Source organism: Odocoileus virginianus, chromosome 6, assembly GCF_023699985.2.
Source record: "Odocoileus virginianus isolate 20LAN1187 ecotype Illinois chromosome 6, Ovbor_1.2, whole genome shotgun sequence".
Lineage (NCBI taxonomy): Eukaryota > Metazoa > Chordata > Mammalia > Artiodactyla > Cervidae > Odocoileus > Odocoileus virginianus.
Window position 1 is genome coordinate 60,549,394 of NC_069679.1, and position 21,451 is coordinate 60,570,844.

Here is a 21,451-nt window from a genome sequence, read left to right on the forward strand (position 1 = left end):
CATTCTGAGAGTCATCATTAAAGCCAGTTTGTATATATGTGATCAGTTATGGAAAAGAGTACCCAGGACATAACTTTGGGCACTTTTAGGTGTCTTGTACAGGACAAGGAGCCAGCAAAACAAATGGAAAAAGAGCAGGTAGGCAAGAGGAAAATCAGATAAGTGTGAGGTCACCGAAGCCTAGAGAATATAATGTTCCAGGTTGAGGAAGTGGTCAGTTGTGTTAATGTTGCTAAGAGGTAGTGTAGGTTACGGGCAGAGAATTCTCTGTTAATTATTGGCTCTGGCAAGAATGAGGATATTGGTGAGATTCTTGAGAAATGTTTCAGTGTAAAGTCAGGAATAAAAGATGAATTGGAATGAGTTAGAGAATGAGAGGTGAGGCAGTGAAGACAGAATTCTAGACAAGTCTTCCTTCAGGAACTTTGCTGTGAATGGGAGCAGAGAAATTGGGTGGTAACTGGAAAGGAATGTAAAGTAGAATGCGTGTGTGTGTTTTAAAATGGTTGTTGATACTGAGGTGTGTTTGTATTCCAATAGAAATGATTCAGGAGAGGTATAAGTTCATAATGCACGAGAATAAGGGAAAACTTGCAGAATGAAAGTACTTGAGTAGAGATTGGGAGTGAGTTGGAGGCACAAGAGGAGAAAGAGCAAGAATACTTTTTTTTTCACTTTAAAGGCAGGCAGGTAGTGCATAAAGATAATACAGAAACAATTGGGTTGATAGAATTAGTGTTTAGAAATAGGTGATTTTTGTCTGACTACATCCCGTATTAATATAATATGAGGCCAAGACACCAGCTATGAATGAGGTGGGAATAGGAAGTGTTGGAAGTCTGAGGAGAGATGAGAAAGTATGAACTAGTTCTCTCAGTTTGAGAAAATGAATTTACTTAGAAAGTGTAGAAGGAATGTCTGAAAGTGTTGAGTGCTTAACAGAAATCTGTGGTAATAACTTTAAAGTGAGTTCAGTCTGTAAGGATGATGGTTTCTCCAGCAGAATTCAGCCAGCTCAGCTACAGGCATGGACTGGTGGATAGATGGGTTTAATAACAAATGGGTAAGGAGTATAACAGAGGAGAGGGGGCAAGTGAGTTAAGTTATTTGCAAAGGATTGCTTATAATTTTAGATGCTGAAATCTAAGCGTGTGTAATTTAGGACCTTGAGGGGGTGATGAATAGGGAAGGTAGTAGTGTCAGTGGGAAGGTCCTTGTGGGGTCAGAGGACAGAGTGAAGGTACTTAGTGCAGGTCATCTGAAAGGAGAGGGCTTCTCAGGTAGTGCTAGTGGTAAAAAACCTACCTGCCATTGCAGGAGACATTAGAGATGCAGGTTTGATCCCTAAGTCAGGAAGATCCCCTGGAGGAGGAAATGGCAACCCACTCCAGTATTCTTGTCTGGAGAATCCCATGGCCAGAGGAGCCTGGTGGGCTGCGGTCAGTCCATAGGGTTGCAAAGAACTGGACAGGACTGAAGCGACTTAGCACATCTGAAAAGAGAAGAGATGTTTAGATAACTGGATGCTAGAAATAGAGAATCCAGAGATGTATCTACTGATAATGACAAGATTGAGTTTGAAGGTATGAGGGTGGGTGACTGAAGTGTGATGGGGCAAGAGATCATTGGGGTTAAGGAAGTCATGGAATTAAGTACCTAGGATAATGACTGGCTCATTTATGAGAATTTTCAATGATGATAGGAATAGTGGTAAACAGGACAACCATACGTAGGATATAGAAAACTGTTTTAGAAAGAGAGGAGTGGCTACAGTTAGTGGAGTCCATAACTGAGATTAAAGATGGTAGAATTCATAATTAGTATGACACTGGCTGAAGTGTTTGGACAATATGCATACATATTGGGAATACTGTATATCATTCACCATATATGGGCACAGAGGATGATGTGGAGAATATGAGAATAGGGTACGTTTGTAATGGGAAAAAATGATGTACTTACATTTGAGGCAGTTTAGAAGTTGTATAGTGTTCTAAGAAATTAATTTGGGTAGTTGAGGAACCTTTTGGGACACAACTGAGCGATGTTCACTTTCACTTTCACTGACTCAGATTTAGTTCACAGTGGGTCTGTGTTCTCATCTAATAGTCATTTCTTCAGTTCTCAAATGTATAATTGGAATAGACATACATGGTATTTGCTAGAACTTCCAAATTGATTACTTGACTGGTGGGGTAAAGGCTATTATAGTGTGAAATGTCAAGCACCAGCCTCTTCCCTTGTCCTGGGAGGGAGAGCAATTCATTTAGTTTGGGGTTAACAAACATTCTAAATGTAGTAGTGAAAGTTAATCAGTCGTGTCCGACTCTTTGAGACCCCATGGGCTATACAGTCCTTGGAATTCACCAGGCCAGAATACTGGAGTGGGTAGCCTTTCTCTTCTCCAGAGGATCTTCCCAACCCAGAGATCGAACCCAGGTCTCCCTCATTGCAGGCAGATTCTTTACCAGCTGAGCCACAAGGGAAGCAACATTTGAATAGAGGTGTTCTTTTCATACTCATAAGGCTGTGGCCAGCACCACTATCTGAACACTTAACATAGTGTTTAATTTACCAGTATGGCATCTTGAGCAACATTTTCTCTTACCAAGAGTCCCACTTTGTTGGAAAAGATGTATGACGTTTTCATGAAAGTTCATGAAATCATTGATCTTAACACTAACTGCTCCACTTGTACTCTAGATTGGTGAGTGAGTGAGTGAAGTCGCTCAGTTGTGTCCGACTCTTTGCGATCCCGTGGACTGTAGACTACCAGGCTTCTCCATCCACGGGATTCTCCAGGCAAGAATACTGGAGTGGGTTGCCATTTCCTTCTCCAGGGGACCTTCCTGACCCAGGGATCGAATCCAGGTCTCCTGCATTGTAGGCAGACGCTTTGCTGTTTGAGCCGCCAGGGAAGCTCATAATGGGCTCATGCATGCAACTAAGATGCTGGATTGGAGGTGATACTCTGAAAGGGTGGGCACCAATTCTCTAGGATGCTTTCTGAATCATAAATATTTATATGGGTATGACCATTATTTTGAGAATCCCTAATAGGTAAAATGGGCTTATCTGGTGGCTCAGTGGTAAAGAGTCCACCTGCCAATGCAGGGGACATGGGTTCAATCCCTAGGTTGGGAAAATCCCTGGAGAAGAAAGTGGCAGCCCACTCCAGTATTCTTGCCTGGGATATTCCATGGACAGAGGAGCCTGGCTGGCTACAGTCCATGGGGTCACAAAGAGTCAGACAGGACTTAGGGACTAAAGAACAGTAGGTGAAATACGTCAATCCTAGAACCAAGGGATGGAGGTGGGAGTGGCTTCATTTAGTGTTACACCCACTCATTACTTGGGGAATTTGTGCTTTGCATCCATGTAACTTTAGGTTTTGTGGACTTAGAGATCATTGTTTCTGGAGCTGAAAATGTCCCATAGGGAACACTAAGAACTCTGTTAAACTTTAAGCCTTGGCTGGTTAGGAGCTGGGCCACACAGCAGGAGATGAGTGATGGGTGAGTGAGCGAAGCTTCACCTATATTTACAGCTGCTCCCCATCACTAACATTACCACCTGAGCTCCCCTTCCTGTCAGATCACCTGCAGCATTAGATTATTATATTAATAGGAGTGTGAACCCTACTATGAACTGTGCATGTGAGGAATCTAAGTTGCATACTCCTTATGGGAATCTAATGCCTGATGATCTGATTCTACATTATGGTGAGTTGTATAATTATTTCATTATATATCACAATGTAATAGAAATAAAGATTAATAATAGAAATAAAGTGTACAGTGTAATATAAATAAAGATAAATAATAGAAATAAAGTACGCAATAAATGTAATGCTCTTGAACCATCTCGAAACCATTCCCCTCTCTTCTAGGTCCATGGAAAATTGTCTTCCATGAAGCTGGTCCCTGGTGCCAAAAAGGTTGGGGCCCACTGCTGTAAAGGACACTCTCTTCCTCTGTATACTTGTATATATTTATGTGCATACATTTATGTGTTTGTATGTATATATGTTTAAAAATATGTGCTTTTAAAAGCATTGAACCAATTTTTTCAAATGCTGAAAATATATTTTTTTTGAGCAGAATTGCTATAAACTTTTAGAGTTTATAGTATATATTAAATTATACATAATTATATAAACTTTTGAAGAGATCCTGGGGAATCTGTGTCTTCTTACACCTTGTATTGGAAATTCCCTTTGTCATAGAACCTTCTATATCACATCCCTAAATATAATATTATAGCTTATAATATTCTTTTTTTACCCCCTTTGTTATGTGTGTGGTTTGTGGGATCTTAGTTCCTTGACCTGGGCCCTTTGCAGTGTAAGCATGGAGTCCTAACCACTGGACCATCAGGGAATTCCCATGGTTACAATATTCTTGATGGAATTAAAGTATTAAGGAAATGTCTGTACTATATATAAAGTTTGTAATCATAGGTGATATGGAAAATTTAATGGAGAACGAAATACTACTCCAGTATTCTTGCCTGGGAAATCCCGTGGACAGAGGAGCTTGGGGGGCTTCATGGGTCAAAGAGTCGGACACGACTTAAGTGACTGAACAACAACAACAATGTAAAATTTAAACTGATAAACATCAGTTATATATAGAGAAAATACATTTATTTCTCTTTGGAAAAAAATTAACAATTTGTGTAACACTCCAAGGTATTTAGAATTATCAAATTGGGAAAAACCTTAGATATAAAACAATTTGACTTCCTCAAAGTTCATCATATTGTGAGAGACAGAGCTTGGATGGCAGCCTAAGTCTTATCATTGCCAAAGTGGAGTTTAATCATATCATCGTGTCTTTAGTACGTCACTTAAAATAATTTTTGTGTGGTCAGTGATACTTTATCTTTTTGAAGAAGTGTATTCTAGACTTAGAGTTTTCTTTGGTAAGAAAACTAACTTCATGTGGTAAATATGAGATTTGTCATTTAAGGAAATGCATTCTAGAATAAAAAAATTTCCATGGCATGATCTTAGAGGAGATATAAGTACTTTTTCACAGAGGATTCACATATTTCCTCTCATTTTTGAGTAACATTTGTGGAAGAAAGTTAATTTATGGATTAGTATTGCTTTTATGGTTAAGGCAATTGAAGACATAGGTTTTAAAGCAATTTGGGTAACAAGTCTTAAGGTTGTCTATTATTTTATTAATTGGTTTTCCTTAGTGTTTATTGGATATTTAAAATGCTAAATTTTGAATGCAGAGTTCCGAAGAATAGCAAGGAGAGATAAGAAAGCCTTCCTCAGTGATCAGTGCAAAGAAATAGAGGAAAACAATAGAATGAAAGACTAGAGATCTCTTCAAATAAATTAGAGATACCAAGGGAACATTTCATGCAAAGATGGGCACAATAAAGGACAGAAACGGTATGGACCTAAAAGCAGAAAATATTAAGAAGAGGTGGCAAGGATACACAGAAGAACTGTACAAAAAGTATCTTCATGACCCAGGTAACTATGATGGTGTGATCACTCACCTAGAGCCAGACATCCTGGAATGCGAAGTTAAGTGGGCCTTAGGAAGCATCACTATGAACAAAGCTAGTGGAGGTGATGGAATTCCAGTTGAGCTATTTCAAATCCTCAAAGATGATGCTGTGCAAGTGCTGCACTCAGTATGCCAGCAAATTGGGAAAACTCAGCAGTGGCCACAGGACTGGAAAAGGTCAGTTTTCATTCCAATCCCAAAGAAAGGCAATGCCAAAGAATATTCAGACAACTGCACAATTGCTGTCATCTCACACACTAGCAAAGTAATGCTCAAAATTCTCCAAGTCAGGCTTCAACAGTATGTGAACCATGAATTTCCATATCTTCAAGCTGGATTTAGAAAAGGCAAAGGAACCAGAGATCATATTGCCAACATCCATTGGATCATTGAAAAAGCCAGAGAGTTCCAGAAAAACATCTGCTTCTGCTTTATTGACTATGCCAAAGTCTTTGACTGTGTGGATCACAACAAACTGTGGAAAATTCTGAAGGAAATGGGAATACCAGACCACCTTCCCTGCCTCCTGAGAAATCTGTATGCAGGTCAGGAAGCAACAGTTAGAACTGGACATGGAACAACAGACTGATTCCAAATCAGGAAAGGAGTATGTCAAAGTTGTATATTGTTACCCTGTTTATTTAACTATGTGCAGAGTACATCATGAGAAATGTTGGCTGGATGAAGCACAAATTGGAATAAGATTGCTGGGAGAAGTATCAGTAACCTCAGATAGGCACATGATTCCACGCTTAGGCAGAAAGTGAAGAGGAACTAAAGAGCCACTTGATGAAAGTGGAAGAGGAGAGTGAAAACGTTGGCTTAAAAAAACTCAGCATTCAAAAAACGAAGATCATAGCATCTGGCCCCATCACTTCATGGCAAATAGATGGGGAAACAATGGAAACAGTGACAGACTTTATTTTTCTGGGCTCCAAAATCACTGCAGATGGTGGCTGTAGCCATGAAATTAAAAGATGCTTGCTCCTTGGAAGAAAAGTTATGACCAACCAAGACAGCATATTAAAAAGTAGAGACGTTACTTTGTCAACTAATGTCTGTCTAGCCAAGGCTATGGTTTTTCCAGTAGTCACGTACGGATGTGAGAGTTGGACTATAAAGAAAGCTGAGTGCCGAAGAATTGATGCTTTTGAACTGTGGTGTTGGAGAAAGAAGGCTCTTGAGAGTCCCTTGGACTAAAGGAGATCCAACCAATCTATCCTAAAGGAGATCAGTCCTGGGTGTTCATTGGAAGGACTGATGTTGAAGCTGAAACTCCAATACTTTGGCCACCTGATGCGAAGAGCTGACTCATTGGAAAAGACCCTGATGCTGGGAAAGATTGAGGGCAGGAGGAGAAGGGGATGACAGAGGATGAGCTGGTTGGATGGCATCACCGACTCAATGGACATGGTTGGTAGACTTAGGGAGTTGGTGATGGACATGGAGGCCTGGTGTGCTGTGGTTCCTGGGGCCGCAAAGAGTTGGACACCACTGAGCGACTGAAGTGGAACTGGAACATAAATGATACTGTTTTTAACTTCAGATTGCACTTATTCATTGCTGGGGTATATAGGAAAGCAATAAACTTTTGTATATTGTATTCTGTAACTTTGCTATAATTATAATGGATTATTAGTTCTAAGAGGTTTTTAGTTTGTAGATTCTTTTGGATTTTCTGTATAGACAATCATGTCATCTGTATGCAAAGAGAGCTCTGTGTTTTTTTTTTTTCCAATCTATCTGTCCATTATTTCCTTTTCTTGTCTTAACTACATTAGCATAGACTTCTAGTGTCATATTGAAAAGGAGTAATGAGAGGATATAGTCTCGCTTTGTATTTGATTTTAGTTGGAAAATTTTTAGTTTCTCAGCATTAAGTATGATGTTAGCTATAGGTTTTTTGTATCTAATCTTTGTCAGGATTTTTAATTGACTTGTTTGCTCTTGAAAAAGTAAAGAAACAAGTTGATTGAAAATCTTGACAGAGGAATATAAGTGGTTAAATATTCTTGATAGAAAAAAGAATCTAAAAATAAATCGTTCAGAGAGGAAAGGGGGCAGGAACCATTCTGGTTTTTAAAAAACAAAAGAAAACCATAAAAACATCTTTGGGAATGGGTAATAACTAAGGATTTAGGCTTTTTCAGCAAATTTTCCTGTGTTCTGCAGAATATAAGATTTTGTTTGAAAAAGTTCCTAGCACTCTTGGAGGCAAAAGATTGCCCACATAACTGTCTTTTGGTTGCTTTGTTGCCAGATGAAGTGAACTAGCAATTAGGAATGTTTTCTTCTTTTTTTTTTTTTGTAAGATTAGTTTTCATGTATGTAATTTGAACATAACGTATTTTGTAAATATGTAGAAAAATATCTGGCCACATAAATGCCGAACTTTATAGCTGTATGTAGCGTGTAGGAAGTAAGATGTAGAACAGAAGGAAGTAGCACTTTGAGTTTTTTCTCTACATACTTCTATATTTGAACTTAAAAAAAAAATTATTTGTTCTTTTAACAATTAAAATCAGAAAGGGAAAAGTTGTATGGGAAGTAGGTTATTTAAAATATCTTTAATGCTATTGAAATCCTTATGATTTATATTAGAATCCTTATGATGTAGGTTTATAATTGGAGATGTAGAACTAACTATGGTAACAAATAATATGTCTGAGTTACAATTTGACTTTCAGAAATACTGAAGTGTTTTTATTACCTTGTTAACTGAATTATTGAATGGGTCTACTCTCCAAGACCTTCAAATACTGTACGGAATATTGGATTCTGTATAATAGGTCAATGATTTTGAGTATTTCAGGTAGCTCCTTGCCTATAAACATCTTTAGTCAGTGTAGTTATATAGTGTGCACATTTTCTTTTCTTTTTTTTTTTTTGAAGTAAAAAAGGGTAGATTTATTACTTTGCCAGGCAAACGGAGATACATGAACTCCTACCTTAAAAAGCCATGTGTCCCAATCCCAGAGGATTTGATGAAGGGTTTCATAACAATGGTTCGCAAAATTAGGGTGTGTGTAGGGCCTGCATTCTAAAGCGTGCTCAGTTTCAGCTTCTCTAGTTGGATTTAATTTGCTCCAACCACAAAGATTAGGAGAAATGTACCACTCCCAATTTTCTCAATCCCAAGTGAATTTTCTGGGGTCTTGTTGATCTTGAATAATGATGACTGTGATCTGTGTTCTCCCTCTTAGGGAGTTTTTGCCTGTCTTTTTCGATGATTCTCTCCCTGCCCCCATTTTAATATACAGACATGCCAAGGTCAATGTTAGTGTTTTACTGATAACCAACCTTAAATATTCTTATTTCTCTGCATCATTCTTTCCATTAGTGAACTACATATTTGGAAGAAATCAACCTTTCCCTTACTTACTAGAATTTGTCTTTTTCCTTCTGTTATATATGTATATTTATAGTGATGTAGAAAAGATAGGTCAAATCCCTGCCTTCCATTTTAGTGGGGGTTACACATAAATAAATAGCTTCAAACAATGCTAAGAAAGGAATGATTAGGGTTGGTGTTGCCCTTATATACTGTGTTGGTCAGTATTACAGCTAGAGGAATACATACCAGTATGTTTAAATGTTTAAAAGTTATAAATCAAGCGACATCTTTAGTGCAGCCTTAGTTACAACACTGCTTCCTGAGTTCCCAGGAGCCTGTATCTTTAAGGCCCACTGGCTGAAGTGGCTGCTTGCTCCTGGTCAGTTTTTCACTTGTTAATCTGATTAATAGGATGGATCTGCTCTGGCTGGGCCGGGATGATTGGATGGTGCCTGGACCCGTCTAAAACAATATATGAACTAACACTGTCAGTTCCCCCAGAAATCTCCTACAGAGAGTTAACCTTGCCAGCTCCTTTCTTTTCAAACTGAAGACTTCTAAGAAGTTCTAAGCTCTTCCCCAAATTGTACTAGCCAAGAAGAGAGGAAAGAAGGGATGTAGGTATTTGGGAGACTTGGCTTGCCTGGATAATCACTTTGGTGGATTTAGGGCAGCCAGCTTTAACTGATTAAAGATTTTATAAGTAGCCACTATTTCTGAGATTTTTCAGGGCAGAAGCTGTGGTGATTTTTCTCCTGTGGTGATTTTTCTCCTTTGTCCACATATACGGGTCAGTCTCAGTTCTTTATCCTCTGGCCTGAGGGGCCTCCTTCAGCCAGCACCTCTCTCCCTTTTGAGTAACTTCCACTGACTCAACTACTTACTGAACTTTAAAGAACTTCCTTATAAGGCTGAAAGTAGGGGAAAGGTCTTTATTTTAGTGATTATGGTATGCAGGGTTGTCTAAGGTGCAGGTCCCTGCCAGGTCTGAGGGTGATACTGGTCTGAGAGTGGATTTGATCCTAGACTGCTCTTTTATATGCCTCTTTGACTTCTCCCTATCACTATCTGAATCCTCCTAGATCCTAAATCAGTTTTCAAAAATTTGTATATTTCTTTCATTTGTAAAATTATACTGGTGAACCGTGGACCACCTATGTCTGAAGTAGGCTCTACATGAAAATGAACTTTTTTCCTAAAGGTTTTCAATAAAAATTTTAGGTAGTAATGATTAATTTTCCTGTGCCTCCTCTCCCAACCTCAAACAAACACCAAAACCGAAAAAAGGCAAACTGTATACAGACTTATTGTTGATTTGAATACTAGCTTAAAAGTTTTATTGTATTTTTCTCCCTACAGGTGTGAAAGTTGTGTGGATTTACTCTTTGTGAGAGGAGCTGGAAACTGTCCTGAGTGTGGCACTCCACTTCGAAAGAGCAACTTCAGGGTACAGCTCTTTGAAGATCCTACTGTTGACAAGGAAGTTGAGATTCGGAAAAAAGTGCTAAAGATGTAAGTGTTAATGCTTGAATGATTCAGTTCACAAAGATTTTGACAGTTATTTCTATGATTGATGTAATTATTTACTTGTAGAAATGTGAACATTTGGCAAGTGAGTAAGTATAAATTGATCTATGTATTTGTTCAATGTTAAAAATTTATTAAGTTCTTCGAGAACTCAGTAATATTATCTAACCTTTGTTAGAGAAGAGTAAATCTTTTTTTATTGAAAAATAATTATTTTTTATTTATAGCTGCTCTGTGTGGCTTGCAAAACTTCAGTTCTTGACCAGGGAATGAACCTGGGCCACAGCAGTGAAAGCCTAGAATCCTAACTACTAGGCCACCAGGGAACGCCCAAAGAGTGAATCTTATGAATTCATGTTCACAATTTATTTGCTTTATTTATTCTTTAACTTAATTAGTAAATATATATTGAGAACCTACTCTGTGCAAACAGTGTTACACATATTAGACCTTGAGTATGAAATGGTTTCCTAGGTGGTGTAGTGGTAAAGAATCTGCCTGCCAGTATAGGAGACATAAGAGACATGGGCTTGATCCCTGGGTTGGGAAGATCCCCTGGAAACTCACTCCAGTATTCTTGCCTGGAAAGTTCCATGGACAGAGGAGCCTGACAGGCTACAGTCCTTGGAGTTGCAAAGAGTCGGACATGATCGACTGACTGAGCGTGCGTGCATGCGCGCGCGCACACACACACATGTATGAAATGAGTGTAATAGCTATGTGCCTTGCCCTTGTAATGCTTACAGTATAGTAGCTTGGATAGCATTAAAATAGGCAAACAAAACAAATATGTGATTATAAATTGGGAAAAATGCTGTGAAGTTAGGGACTAAATATTGTTGTGAGTCAGTGATGTTAGGTAAGGCCTGAGGAGGTAACGTTTGTTATTGAAAGCTATTAGAGAAAATTAAGGTTAGCTGCAATTTATTTTGATACATCTCTCTGTGTGTGTATGGATACATAAATATTTCTAGTGTTCTTTTTCTCTTATGATTTAGTTTTTTACTTTTTGTTAATAGTTTTAAATTTTATTTTATCTCTCCTTTTGCTTTAAGCCACCTTATTACTTTTTAGGTTATGGTTAGAATTAATATCTATGTATCTAGGTGGTCTACATTTCAACTTTGTTCACCAGTTTTTTAGCAGCATCTTGCTGGATACTTTATCAATAATCCAAACTGCTCTTTTATTTTTTGGATTACTTCTGGGAGATAGTCTCTCTTAGATTCTTTTTTTAAAAATTTATTTATTTATAACTGGAGGATAGTTGCTTTATAATGTTGTGTTGGTTTCTGCCATATATCAACATAAATTAGCCATAGGTAGGTTCTCTTAGATTTTTATCTTTTGTCATTAAGCCCTCTGATTTTCTAATTTTTCACAGGCACATTACATTATTTATAGATTTTTTCCCTTTCTTTTTTGCCATGTGAGATCTTAGTTCCCCAACCAGGGATCAAGTCTGTGCCTCCTGCATTGTGAGAGCAGAGTCTTAACTGTTGGGCCACCAGCAAAGTTCCACATTGTTTATAAGTTTTCTTTATCTAGCATTCTTTAGATTATAACTGTCATGAAAAATAGGAAGGTGTCCTCTTTCTGGAAATTAGTGAATCTATTTATTAGAAGTAAACAATATAAAAAACCAAATATTCCAATGATAGACCTTGTTTAAGCTCATTTCCCATTTCTTCAGTGTTCTAATTTATTTTTTCTTGTCTTAGGATTTTACATATTGTACCATTCTCTTCATTCTACTCCTTCTCTGTAGTCAAAAGAATTTAAAAACAACATTCTTGGTCTAGTTACAAACCTGGTGTCAAGAAAACTGTTTTATACCATAAGCAGTTCTTTTTTATTTATCATGTATGAATTAGGTAAGAACAAACCAGTTAGATAATATTAAAAGCAAGTGATATGTAATATGTTAATTTTTTTCTTCTTAAAGATACAATAAAAGGGAAGAAGACTTTCCTAGTCTAAGAGAATATAATGATTTCCTGGAAGAAGTAGAAGAAATTGGTATGTATTTAATGCTTGTACTTCAATGTGCTAGCCTGTATGCTTTTATCTTTTAGATGCCTGAGAGAATATCTCGTATAAAAGTCTCTGACAGATTTTGTTGTGGTAGTTGATGTTTACCTAATTACTTTCCATTTTACCTAAAGGACATACTTAAGTAATAAACATTTTGTCTTAGGAAAAGTATGATGAATAGAGGTACTGCTACTTTATAGCTGGAAAGAATGGTTTTATGTATATATATTATCTGTATGTTAATGATGTATTAGAATAAATGAGAAAAATACTCAGCTTTTAAAAATAGAATTTCCATTAACTGTATCCATGGTGATTAAAGCCATAAGTTGTTTATTCATCATTTATGATTCTGTGCATGCAGTAATTTGAAAATACTATGAAGTAGTTGAATGTTGAAGTGACATTCTGTTATTTAGTGTTACTGTAGAATTAGAAGGTAGAGTAATCTTAGTGCTTATTCTTTCTCTTGTGATTAGTCTAAAAGAAGCTTTCATCAAAAGGAAACATTGTTTCTGTTTTTTTAATTTAAAAATTTATTTATTTTTAATTGAAGGATAATTGTCTTACAGTGTTGTGTTGGTTTCTGCCATACATCAGCATGCATCAGCCATAGGTGTACATATGTCCCTCCTGTTCCTGTTTTCTTAAATAAGATTTTAGAGATGTTACAAAGTTTGAAATTGCTAAACATCAATTAAACTTGCCATAATTATTATTACTTAATCTAGGTTTGGAAATAATATAGAAGTTATAGACTATGAAAATTAGAACAAGACCAAGAGAATTAAATAATTATGTTTTTATTCTTTTCTCAAACCTGAGAGCCAAGTTATACTCACATTATTTCTTAAAATAGAGTTATAATAAAATTTATTATTCTGTAAAATATTTCTATATGGTAAATTTTTTAGACAATTCGAATTTTAGAGGAATAGAGTATTCTAATTCTTTTCATTTCTGTATTAACTGAGGAAAACTCAAAACCTTTTATTTCGACTGTTATTGAAACTTTTCTAAAATACCTAACTTTATTAAATCATAGTGAGTAGCACATACAGAACATAGTTTAGCCTTTTTTCTGGTATCTTTTAGTGCCTTGGAACCATTGGTTTTTTATTCTAATTGTATTCATTGTACCTTGTATGTAATCTTAGCAACCCCGAATGGCTGTAGATTTTAGCTGAAAAGGTGATAGATTTGGGAGTGCTAAGGTAAAGTAGAAAAGTTAGGATATAGACTGAGAAGATGAACTGAAAACAAATCTGCCAAAATGGGCAAGTGTGCAGGTATGTAGAACTCTGGCTATACTTAGATACTTGGTTTAGGACAGGCAGTTGGACTTCTGGACATGTCCAGAAGTGGGAGGTAGGAGTGACAGGTAAGAGCAAGTCTGAATACAGGGCTTACAATACAGTCATTTTTTTCTTTACTGGATAAGGAAACTAGCCCAGCACATTTAATTTGAAAGTGATTCTGCTAGTATGTGTATTCATGAAGAACTGTCTTCAGTTGCAGTACGTTGACACTCTCTTAACCGAATATTGCTTAGTTGACTTACTGGGCTAACTGATATTTCCCAGCCCTTCTGTAACATGAACTGACTGATTATTGAAGCGTAATCAATGCATAATGTGTCCTGTCCATTAAAAGATGTCTTTAGGTTTACTTCTGTACTTCTCTCACCGGTTCAGTTATTTATAAGGTGGATTGCATAGGTAATCAAACCTTCTTATGCCAGTTGTACTTTTTAATTGTAATTAATTTAAGTAGTTTGTAAGACTGGAAAAATTACAGAACTTTAGAAGGATTCTATTTCTGAAGTCCTTGGTCCACTTTAAAAAAAATGGGAACTGAACAATATAGATAACACTTAGGGTTTATACAAGAAGGAAGCAGAATTCCCATTAAAAAATGTGTGTTTTTTACATTAGACAACGACTATACACTTAGCACATATGCTTTAAGTTAAAATAAGGTGTTCAAGGAGTGTGTATATACGTTTCACCTCTTTGACAGACTTTTAAAAGTAATCCACTACTGATCCTGATCATGTTGGACAAAGAGCAGTTCTTTTGCATTTGAAAATATTGATGAAGATTGGGACCTAGCTTCATGGACTCATAGTTTATTTTCTGAACTTCAGCTCAATTCAGCAAATATTGTTCTCTGTGAATTATTTACTTGCTGAGACTGTATGATCTTTGTGTTCAATAAGTTCATATTCTAAAGGGGGAGATAATTATGAAATTATAATATAATGCAAAGGTAGCATGGGCATTTATTTATAAAGTATTTCAGGAATATAGATAGCAATACAATTCAGCATTAGGAGTAGAGGTACAGTTTGAACCAGTGAACACACAATCTTAAAAGATGAATAGTTTACCATGTAGAAAGAGGATGGAAGAATGTTTGTAGCCAAGACAAAGTCACAGAAATACATGTTGAGCATGTTGGATAATGTAGCAAGTGTTAATCTTTTACAGGTAGATAGAACCAGTGGAGTGACTAAAATGAGGCTTGAAAAACAGACTGGACCTGGGTTAATGAGGGCTTTGTAAGCTAGACTGTAAGGGTTAAAATTTTATTCCGTGGCTGGTAGAGAGACAGCAGAATATTGTAGTGAAAGTGAAAACTGAAAGTGAAAGTCACTAGGTCGCATCCAACTCTTTGCAACCCCATGGAGTATACAGTTCAGGGAATTCTCTAGGCTAGAATACTGGAGTGGGAGGCCTTTCCCTTCTTCAGGGAATCTTCCCAACCCAGGGACTGAACCCAAGTCTTCCACATTGCAGGCAGATTTTTTACCAGCTGAGCCACAAGGGAAACCTGAATATTTTGGTATTGATGTGGAATACTGACAGGAGATAGATAACTCAAGGCTGGGAAACCATTTTTAGGGGCAGTAGCAACAATTTGGGTGAGTGCTTAGAGTAGGTTTCGGTATTGACCATCTGGTGATGTCCATGTGTACATCAGTACCACAAGAGAAGACTCTACACATGGACATCACCAGATGGTCAATACTGAAATCAGATTGATTATATTTTTTGCAGCCAAAGATGGAGAAGCTCTATACAGTCAGCAAAAATAAGACCGGAAGCTGACTGTGGCTCAGATCATGAATTCTTTATTGACAAATTCAACCTTAAATTGAAGAAAAATAGGGAAAACCACTAGACCTTTCAGGTATGACCTGAATCAAATCTCTTACGAATATACAGTGGAAATGATAAATATGTTCAAGGGACTAGATCTGATAGACAGAGTGCCTGATGAACTATGGACGGAGGTTTGTGACATTGTACTGGAGACAGGGATCAAGACCATCCCCAAGAAAAAGAAATGCAAAAAAGCAAAATGGCTGTCTGAGGAGGCCTTACAAATAGCTGTGAAAAGAAGGGAAAAGCAAAGGGGAAAAGGAAAGATATACCCATTTAAATGCAGAGTTCCAAAGAATAGCAAGGAGAGATAAGAAAGCCTTCCTCAGTGATCAGTGCAAAGAAATAGAGGAAGAAAATAGAATGGGAACGATTAGAGATCTCTTCAAGAAAATTAGAGATACCAAGGGAATTTTCATGCAAAGATGGACTCAATAAAGGACAGAAATGGTATGGACCTAACAGAAGCAGAAGATATTAAGAAGAGGTGGCAGGAATACACAGAAGAACTATACAAAAAAGATCTTCATGACCCAGATAACCCCAGTGGTGTGATCACTCACCTAGACTAGACATCCTAGAATGCAAAGTCAAGTGGACCTTAGGAAGCATCACTATGAATAAAGCTAGTGGAGGTGATGGAATTCCAGTTGAGCTACTTCAGATCCTCAAGGATGATGCTGTGAAAGTGCTGCACTCAATATGCCAGCAAATTTGGAAAACTCAGCAGTGGCCACAGGATTGGCAAAGGTCAGTTTTCATTCTAGTCCCAAAGAAAGGCAATGCCAAAGAATGCTCAAAACTACTGCACAACTGCATTCATCTACACGCTAGTAAAGTAATGCTCAAAATTCTCCAAGTCAGGCTTCAGTAGTACCTGAGCTGTGAACTTCCAGATGTTCAAGCTGGTTTTAGAGAGGCAGAGGAACCAGAGATCAAATTGCCAACATCCGCTGGAAAAAGCAAAGGAGTTCCAGAAAAACATCTATTTTTGCTTTATTGACAATGCAAAGCCTTTAACTGTGTGGATCATAAGAAGCTGTGGAAAATTCTGAAGGAAATGGGAATACCAGACCACCTGACCTGCCTCTTGAGAAATCTGTGTGCAGGTCAGGAAGCAACAGCACTGGACATGGAACAACAGACTAGTTCCAAATAAACGGAGTACGTCAAGGCTGTATATTGTCACCCTGCTTGTTTAACTTATATGCAGAGTACATGATGAGAAATGCTGGGCTGCGTGAAGCAGAAGCTGGGATCAAGATTGTTGGAAGAAATATCAATAACCTCAGATATGCAGATGCCACTACCCTTTTGCCATAAAGTGAAGAAGAACTAAAGAGCCTCTTGATGAAAGTGAAAGAGGAGAGTGACAACGTTGGCTTAGAGCTCAACATTCAGAAAACTAAGATCATGGCATCTGGTCCCATCACCTCATGGCAAATAGATGAGGAAACAGTGGAAACAATGACAAACTTTATTTTCTTGGGCTCCAAAAACTCTGCAGATGGCGACTGCAGCCATGAAATTAAAAGACACTTGCTCCTTGGCAGTAAAGTTATGACAAACCTAGACAGCATATTAAAAAGCAGAGACATTACTTTGCTAACAAAGGTCCATCTAGTCAAAGCTGTGGTTTTTCCAGTAGTCATGTATGGATGTGAGAGTTGAACTATAAAGAAAGCTGAGCACCGAAGAATTGATGGCTTTGAACTGTGCTGTTGGAGAAGACTCTTGGACTTCTTGGAATTGAGGGTCCCTTGGATTGCAAGGAGTTTCAACAAGTCCATCTTAAAGGAGGTCAATCCAGAGTTTTCAAAGAAAGGACTAATGCTCAAGCAGAATCTCTCAGTACTTTGGTCACCTGATGTGAAGAACACACTCATTGGTAAAGACCCTGATGCTGGGAAAGGTTGAAGGCTAGAGGGGAAGGGGACGACAGAGGATGAGATGATTGAGGATGAGATGATTGGATGGCATAATTGAAACAGTGGACATGAGTTTGAGTAAACTCTGGGAGTTGGTGATAGACAGGGAGGCCTGGTATGCTGCAGTCCATGGGGTCGCAAAGAGTTGGACACGACTGAGCAACTAAACTGAGCAGAACTTACTGTCTAACCACCAGGGAAGAACAAACTTAGAGTAGGTAATAACTGATAGAGATAGTTAAAAGGGATGTTTTAGACCTAGAGTATTTGAGTGAATAATTTCATGGAAGAAGTAAGTTAAGAAAGAGTAGGCTAGGATGAATTGCAGTATTCTGACCGTGAGCAGTTGTATGGTATTAATCTAGGAAATAACAGTGGGAGAACTGGCATTATTTTTTTTTACTGTTTTGTTGGGTGGAGAGTATGGAAATGAGGGAGAGACCAGTTTCAACCCTTTTTAAGTTTTGTTAGGGTGTGACTCCCACTACTTACTTAAGTGTCATTGTTCTGATTGTTATGGTATAAATAAAAGTTTTTAAAAAATTTTCCTTTTAAAACCTTGTTTCAGTAGCTGTTTATTTTGTGTCTTATTCATTCTTTCAAGGATAATTAGTTAGATGTTTGTGATATCTGTATTGGAGCTCTCTGTGTTAATCAATAGCATAGTTTTCACAACACTTGGGACAGGTATTTTAATCTATTTTGCATATGGAGAGGAGGCACAGAGAGTGTAACTGTTGTTTTGGAGATCACATTACTAATATATAATGTAACCAGACTTTGAACATAGGTTTTCCTAACTCACAGAGCCCATGAAAGTACTTGATAGTCTCAGAGACTAGTTAATAGCCTGAGTCTAGAATATGGAGTGCTGATTAGTAGTAGTAGAATGGGAGAAGACAAAAATCTACATTTTCGAGCTATAATTTTGAAGGATCTTAAAGAAGTTTGGTAGGAAGGAAGACAGGAAGGTGCTGTTGAGGTTAGAGTGAAAAGAATAGACTTGGTAGGATGGCTGAGGAGTCAGTGTTTGAGGATTTATAAATTGGGGATCAGTTACTGTTATAGAAATTCATTATGAACCCTTTGAATATGATGAATATAAAAAAGTTTAGAACACTAGAATTTTGAGTAGTGGCATAAAAAATTACAGTAGAAGGGGGCACATATGAAGATGGACTTTCTTATAGCTTTGACAATGGGCCCTTTTCTGTGGTTATGACAATCTAAACATAAAAATTCTTGTTCCTTTTGGCCTAAGGGATTATCTCAAAAGTTTGTCCTTAGTTTCATAATAAATATATTATTCTTTTGGTTAGGGTATTTTGTTTTAAAAGGGTGAGAAAGTCCTAAGGGCTTTAATTATGAATTCTGGATTCCAAAAAGACTGCAGAATTGCACTTAAATAACATTAAATCTTTCAGAAAATACAGTAGGTTTTTTGTTGGCTTTTAATACTTGACTAAAGACAGGTCAACATCTGAGCTAAGCCAGTAACCAGGATAGATAAAAGACCAAATAATTGTTATAGAAAATTATTTTCTTTCTTTAAAGCTCTTATACCAGTCTGATTGATTGTATCATGAATGAGACTGGCCTCATCTGATATTTTCAAAATTGTAATCCACTTTTAGTGTTTTTCTCTCTCTTTTTGTTTTTTAAAGGAAGAGATTTGTATTACTTGTGATTATGATTTGCATCTATTATATTGCCATTACCTTTGCTATCTAAATTAAAAAAATGAAATAAATTGGTTATTTGAGTTTCATTAAAATTCATAAAATTTTTAATAAGCATAAAATAGAAATTATCTATAGCAGGTCAGTTTTACTTAGAATTTAACTTTACTATTTCTAATTTCTATTTAATGAGAAGTTTTAATCAGCCCATTGTCTAGCTTGGTGATAAATTGTAATTTTTTTTAAATTGCTCTAAATATTCTAATAGAGTTCTACATAGGATATCAATTTGATTAACTTTACTTCTCAGTAGATTCATACCATAAGAAACAAAGATTACTTTTTCCCTGTAGTTTCTCATTTGCTTACTTTGCAAATAATCCAATTTTGTAATTATAAAGGTCATTTAAATCAATCTATATTTATAAAGATAATTATAAATATTAGCATTGATTTCTTTGTTATTTTAGTTTTTTGAGATGTGATTGATATGTGATATTATATCAGTTTCAGGTGCACAGCTTAGTGATTCCATATTTTTATGTATTATGAAGTGATCATGGCAATAAGACCAGTTATCATCCATTACTATAGAAAGTAATTACAGTATTATTGACTATACACACTCCAGTTCTCTTACCTGGAAAATCCCATGGATGGAGGAGCATGGTAGGTTACAGTCCATGGGGTCGCAAAGAGTTGGACACGACTGAGCGACTTCACTTCATTGACTATGTTCCCTATGTACATTACATCCCTGTGACGTATAACTTATTTTGCACTGAAGTTTGTACCTCTTTATCCACTTTACCTGTTCTGTCTGTCTCTCCTATACCTGTATTGGTTTATTTTTTTCCTCTTGTAATAATTCAGCAAGCATTTCTTGAGCTCTTAGCAGATGAGATGTTTCTTTTTTTAGTAGATTTTACTTTTTAGAGCAGTTTTAGATACACAGAAAAATTAAATGAAACATGCAGAGAGTTCCCTTATACCTCTTGTACGTCACATACACACAGACTCCCCCACTATCTGCATACTCACCTGAATTACAAATTTGTTATAATCAATGAACCTACATTGACATATTGTTATCTCCCAAGGTTTATAGTTTGCATTAGGGTTTACTCTTGATGTACATTTTATGGGTTTGGATAACTATATAATGGCATGTATCCTCCATTATAGTATTGTGCAGAATAGTTTTACTACCCTGAAACTCCTCTGTGTTCTGCTTATTTGTCCCTTTTTTTCCCTCAGTCCTTGGCAACCACTGATCTTTTTACTGTCTCTGTAGATTTGCTTTTTTTAGGGTGTTGGTTGAAATCATACAGTGTGTAGCCTTATCAGTTGCCTTAGTGATACACATTTAAGTTTCCTCTATGTCTTTTCATGGTTTGATGCGCTGTGCTCAGTGGCGTCTCTTTGTGACCCCATGGACTGTAGCCCGCCAGGCTCCTCTGTCCATGGGATTTTCCAGGCAGGAATACTGGAGTGGGTTGCAATACCTAGAGATTGAACCCGCATCTTTGGCATCTCCTGTATTGGCAGGCAGATTCTTTACCACCGCACCACCTGGGCTAACCCTTTCATAGCTTATTATTATTTGGTGCTTAATAATATCTCATTGTCTGGATATACTGTAGCTTATTTATCTACTCAGACTACTGAAGGACATCTTGGTTGTTTCAGCAGTGATGAATAAAGCTGCTGTGAACATTGATTTGCAGGCTTTTGTGTGGACATGGTTTTTAACTCCTTTGGATAAATACCAAGGAGTGCAGTTGCAGGTATTGTATGTTGTCTTATCATACTTCTTATTGTATGATAAGAGTATGTTTCATTTTGTAAGAAACTCTCAAATTGCCTTCCAAAGTGCTATGCCATTTTGCATTCCCACTGCAGTTTATGAGTGTTCCTGTTGCTCCACATCCTTGCCAGCATTTGATGTCATCATGTAGGAGCATGGATTAAAGCAGATTATTTAGAGTAGATCAAACCTGCTTATAGGTCAAGCTAGAGGAAGCAGTTGGAAGAATTGGAGGAGGAATCGAAGGGCTAATAACAGAAGCATAAAGATTAGAGAAATCCAAGGGAGATCTGAATTGAATTATGGAATAGGAGAAACAGTGATGAGGATCCTTCTTCAGATGAGTTTATATTAACACTGAAAGGGGTATGGCAGTGGGTAGTACTTTAAAATATGAATTTATATTCATATAAATTAAAGACTTTTTTTGTTCAGAGAGTTATAATAACC

At 37.0% G+C, this 21,451-nt stretch overlaps 1 protein-coding gene across 4 annotated transcripts in view; it reads left to right on the plus strand.

The window, feature by feature from the left end:
• Positions 1-21,451, plus strand: part of MNAT1 (MNAT1 component of CDK activating kinase) — a 200,554-nt gene that overhangs the window by 32,546 nt on the left and 146,557 nt on the right. For all 4 annotated transcript variants that reach the window (XM_020893959.2, XM_070469443.1, XM_070469442.1 and 1 more), the window contains exons 2-3: positions 10,222-10,374; positions 12,335-12,408. In XM_020893959.2, the coding sequence (XP_020749618.1) occupies positions 10,222-10,374; positions 12,335-12,408 (227 nt within the window). The remainder of the gene's footprint in view (positions 1-10,221; positions 10,375-12,334; positions 12,409-21,451) is intronic.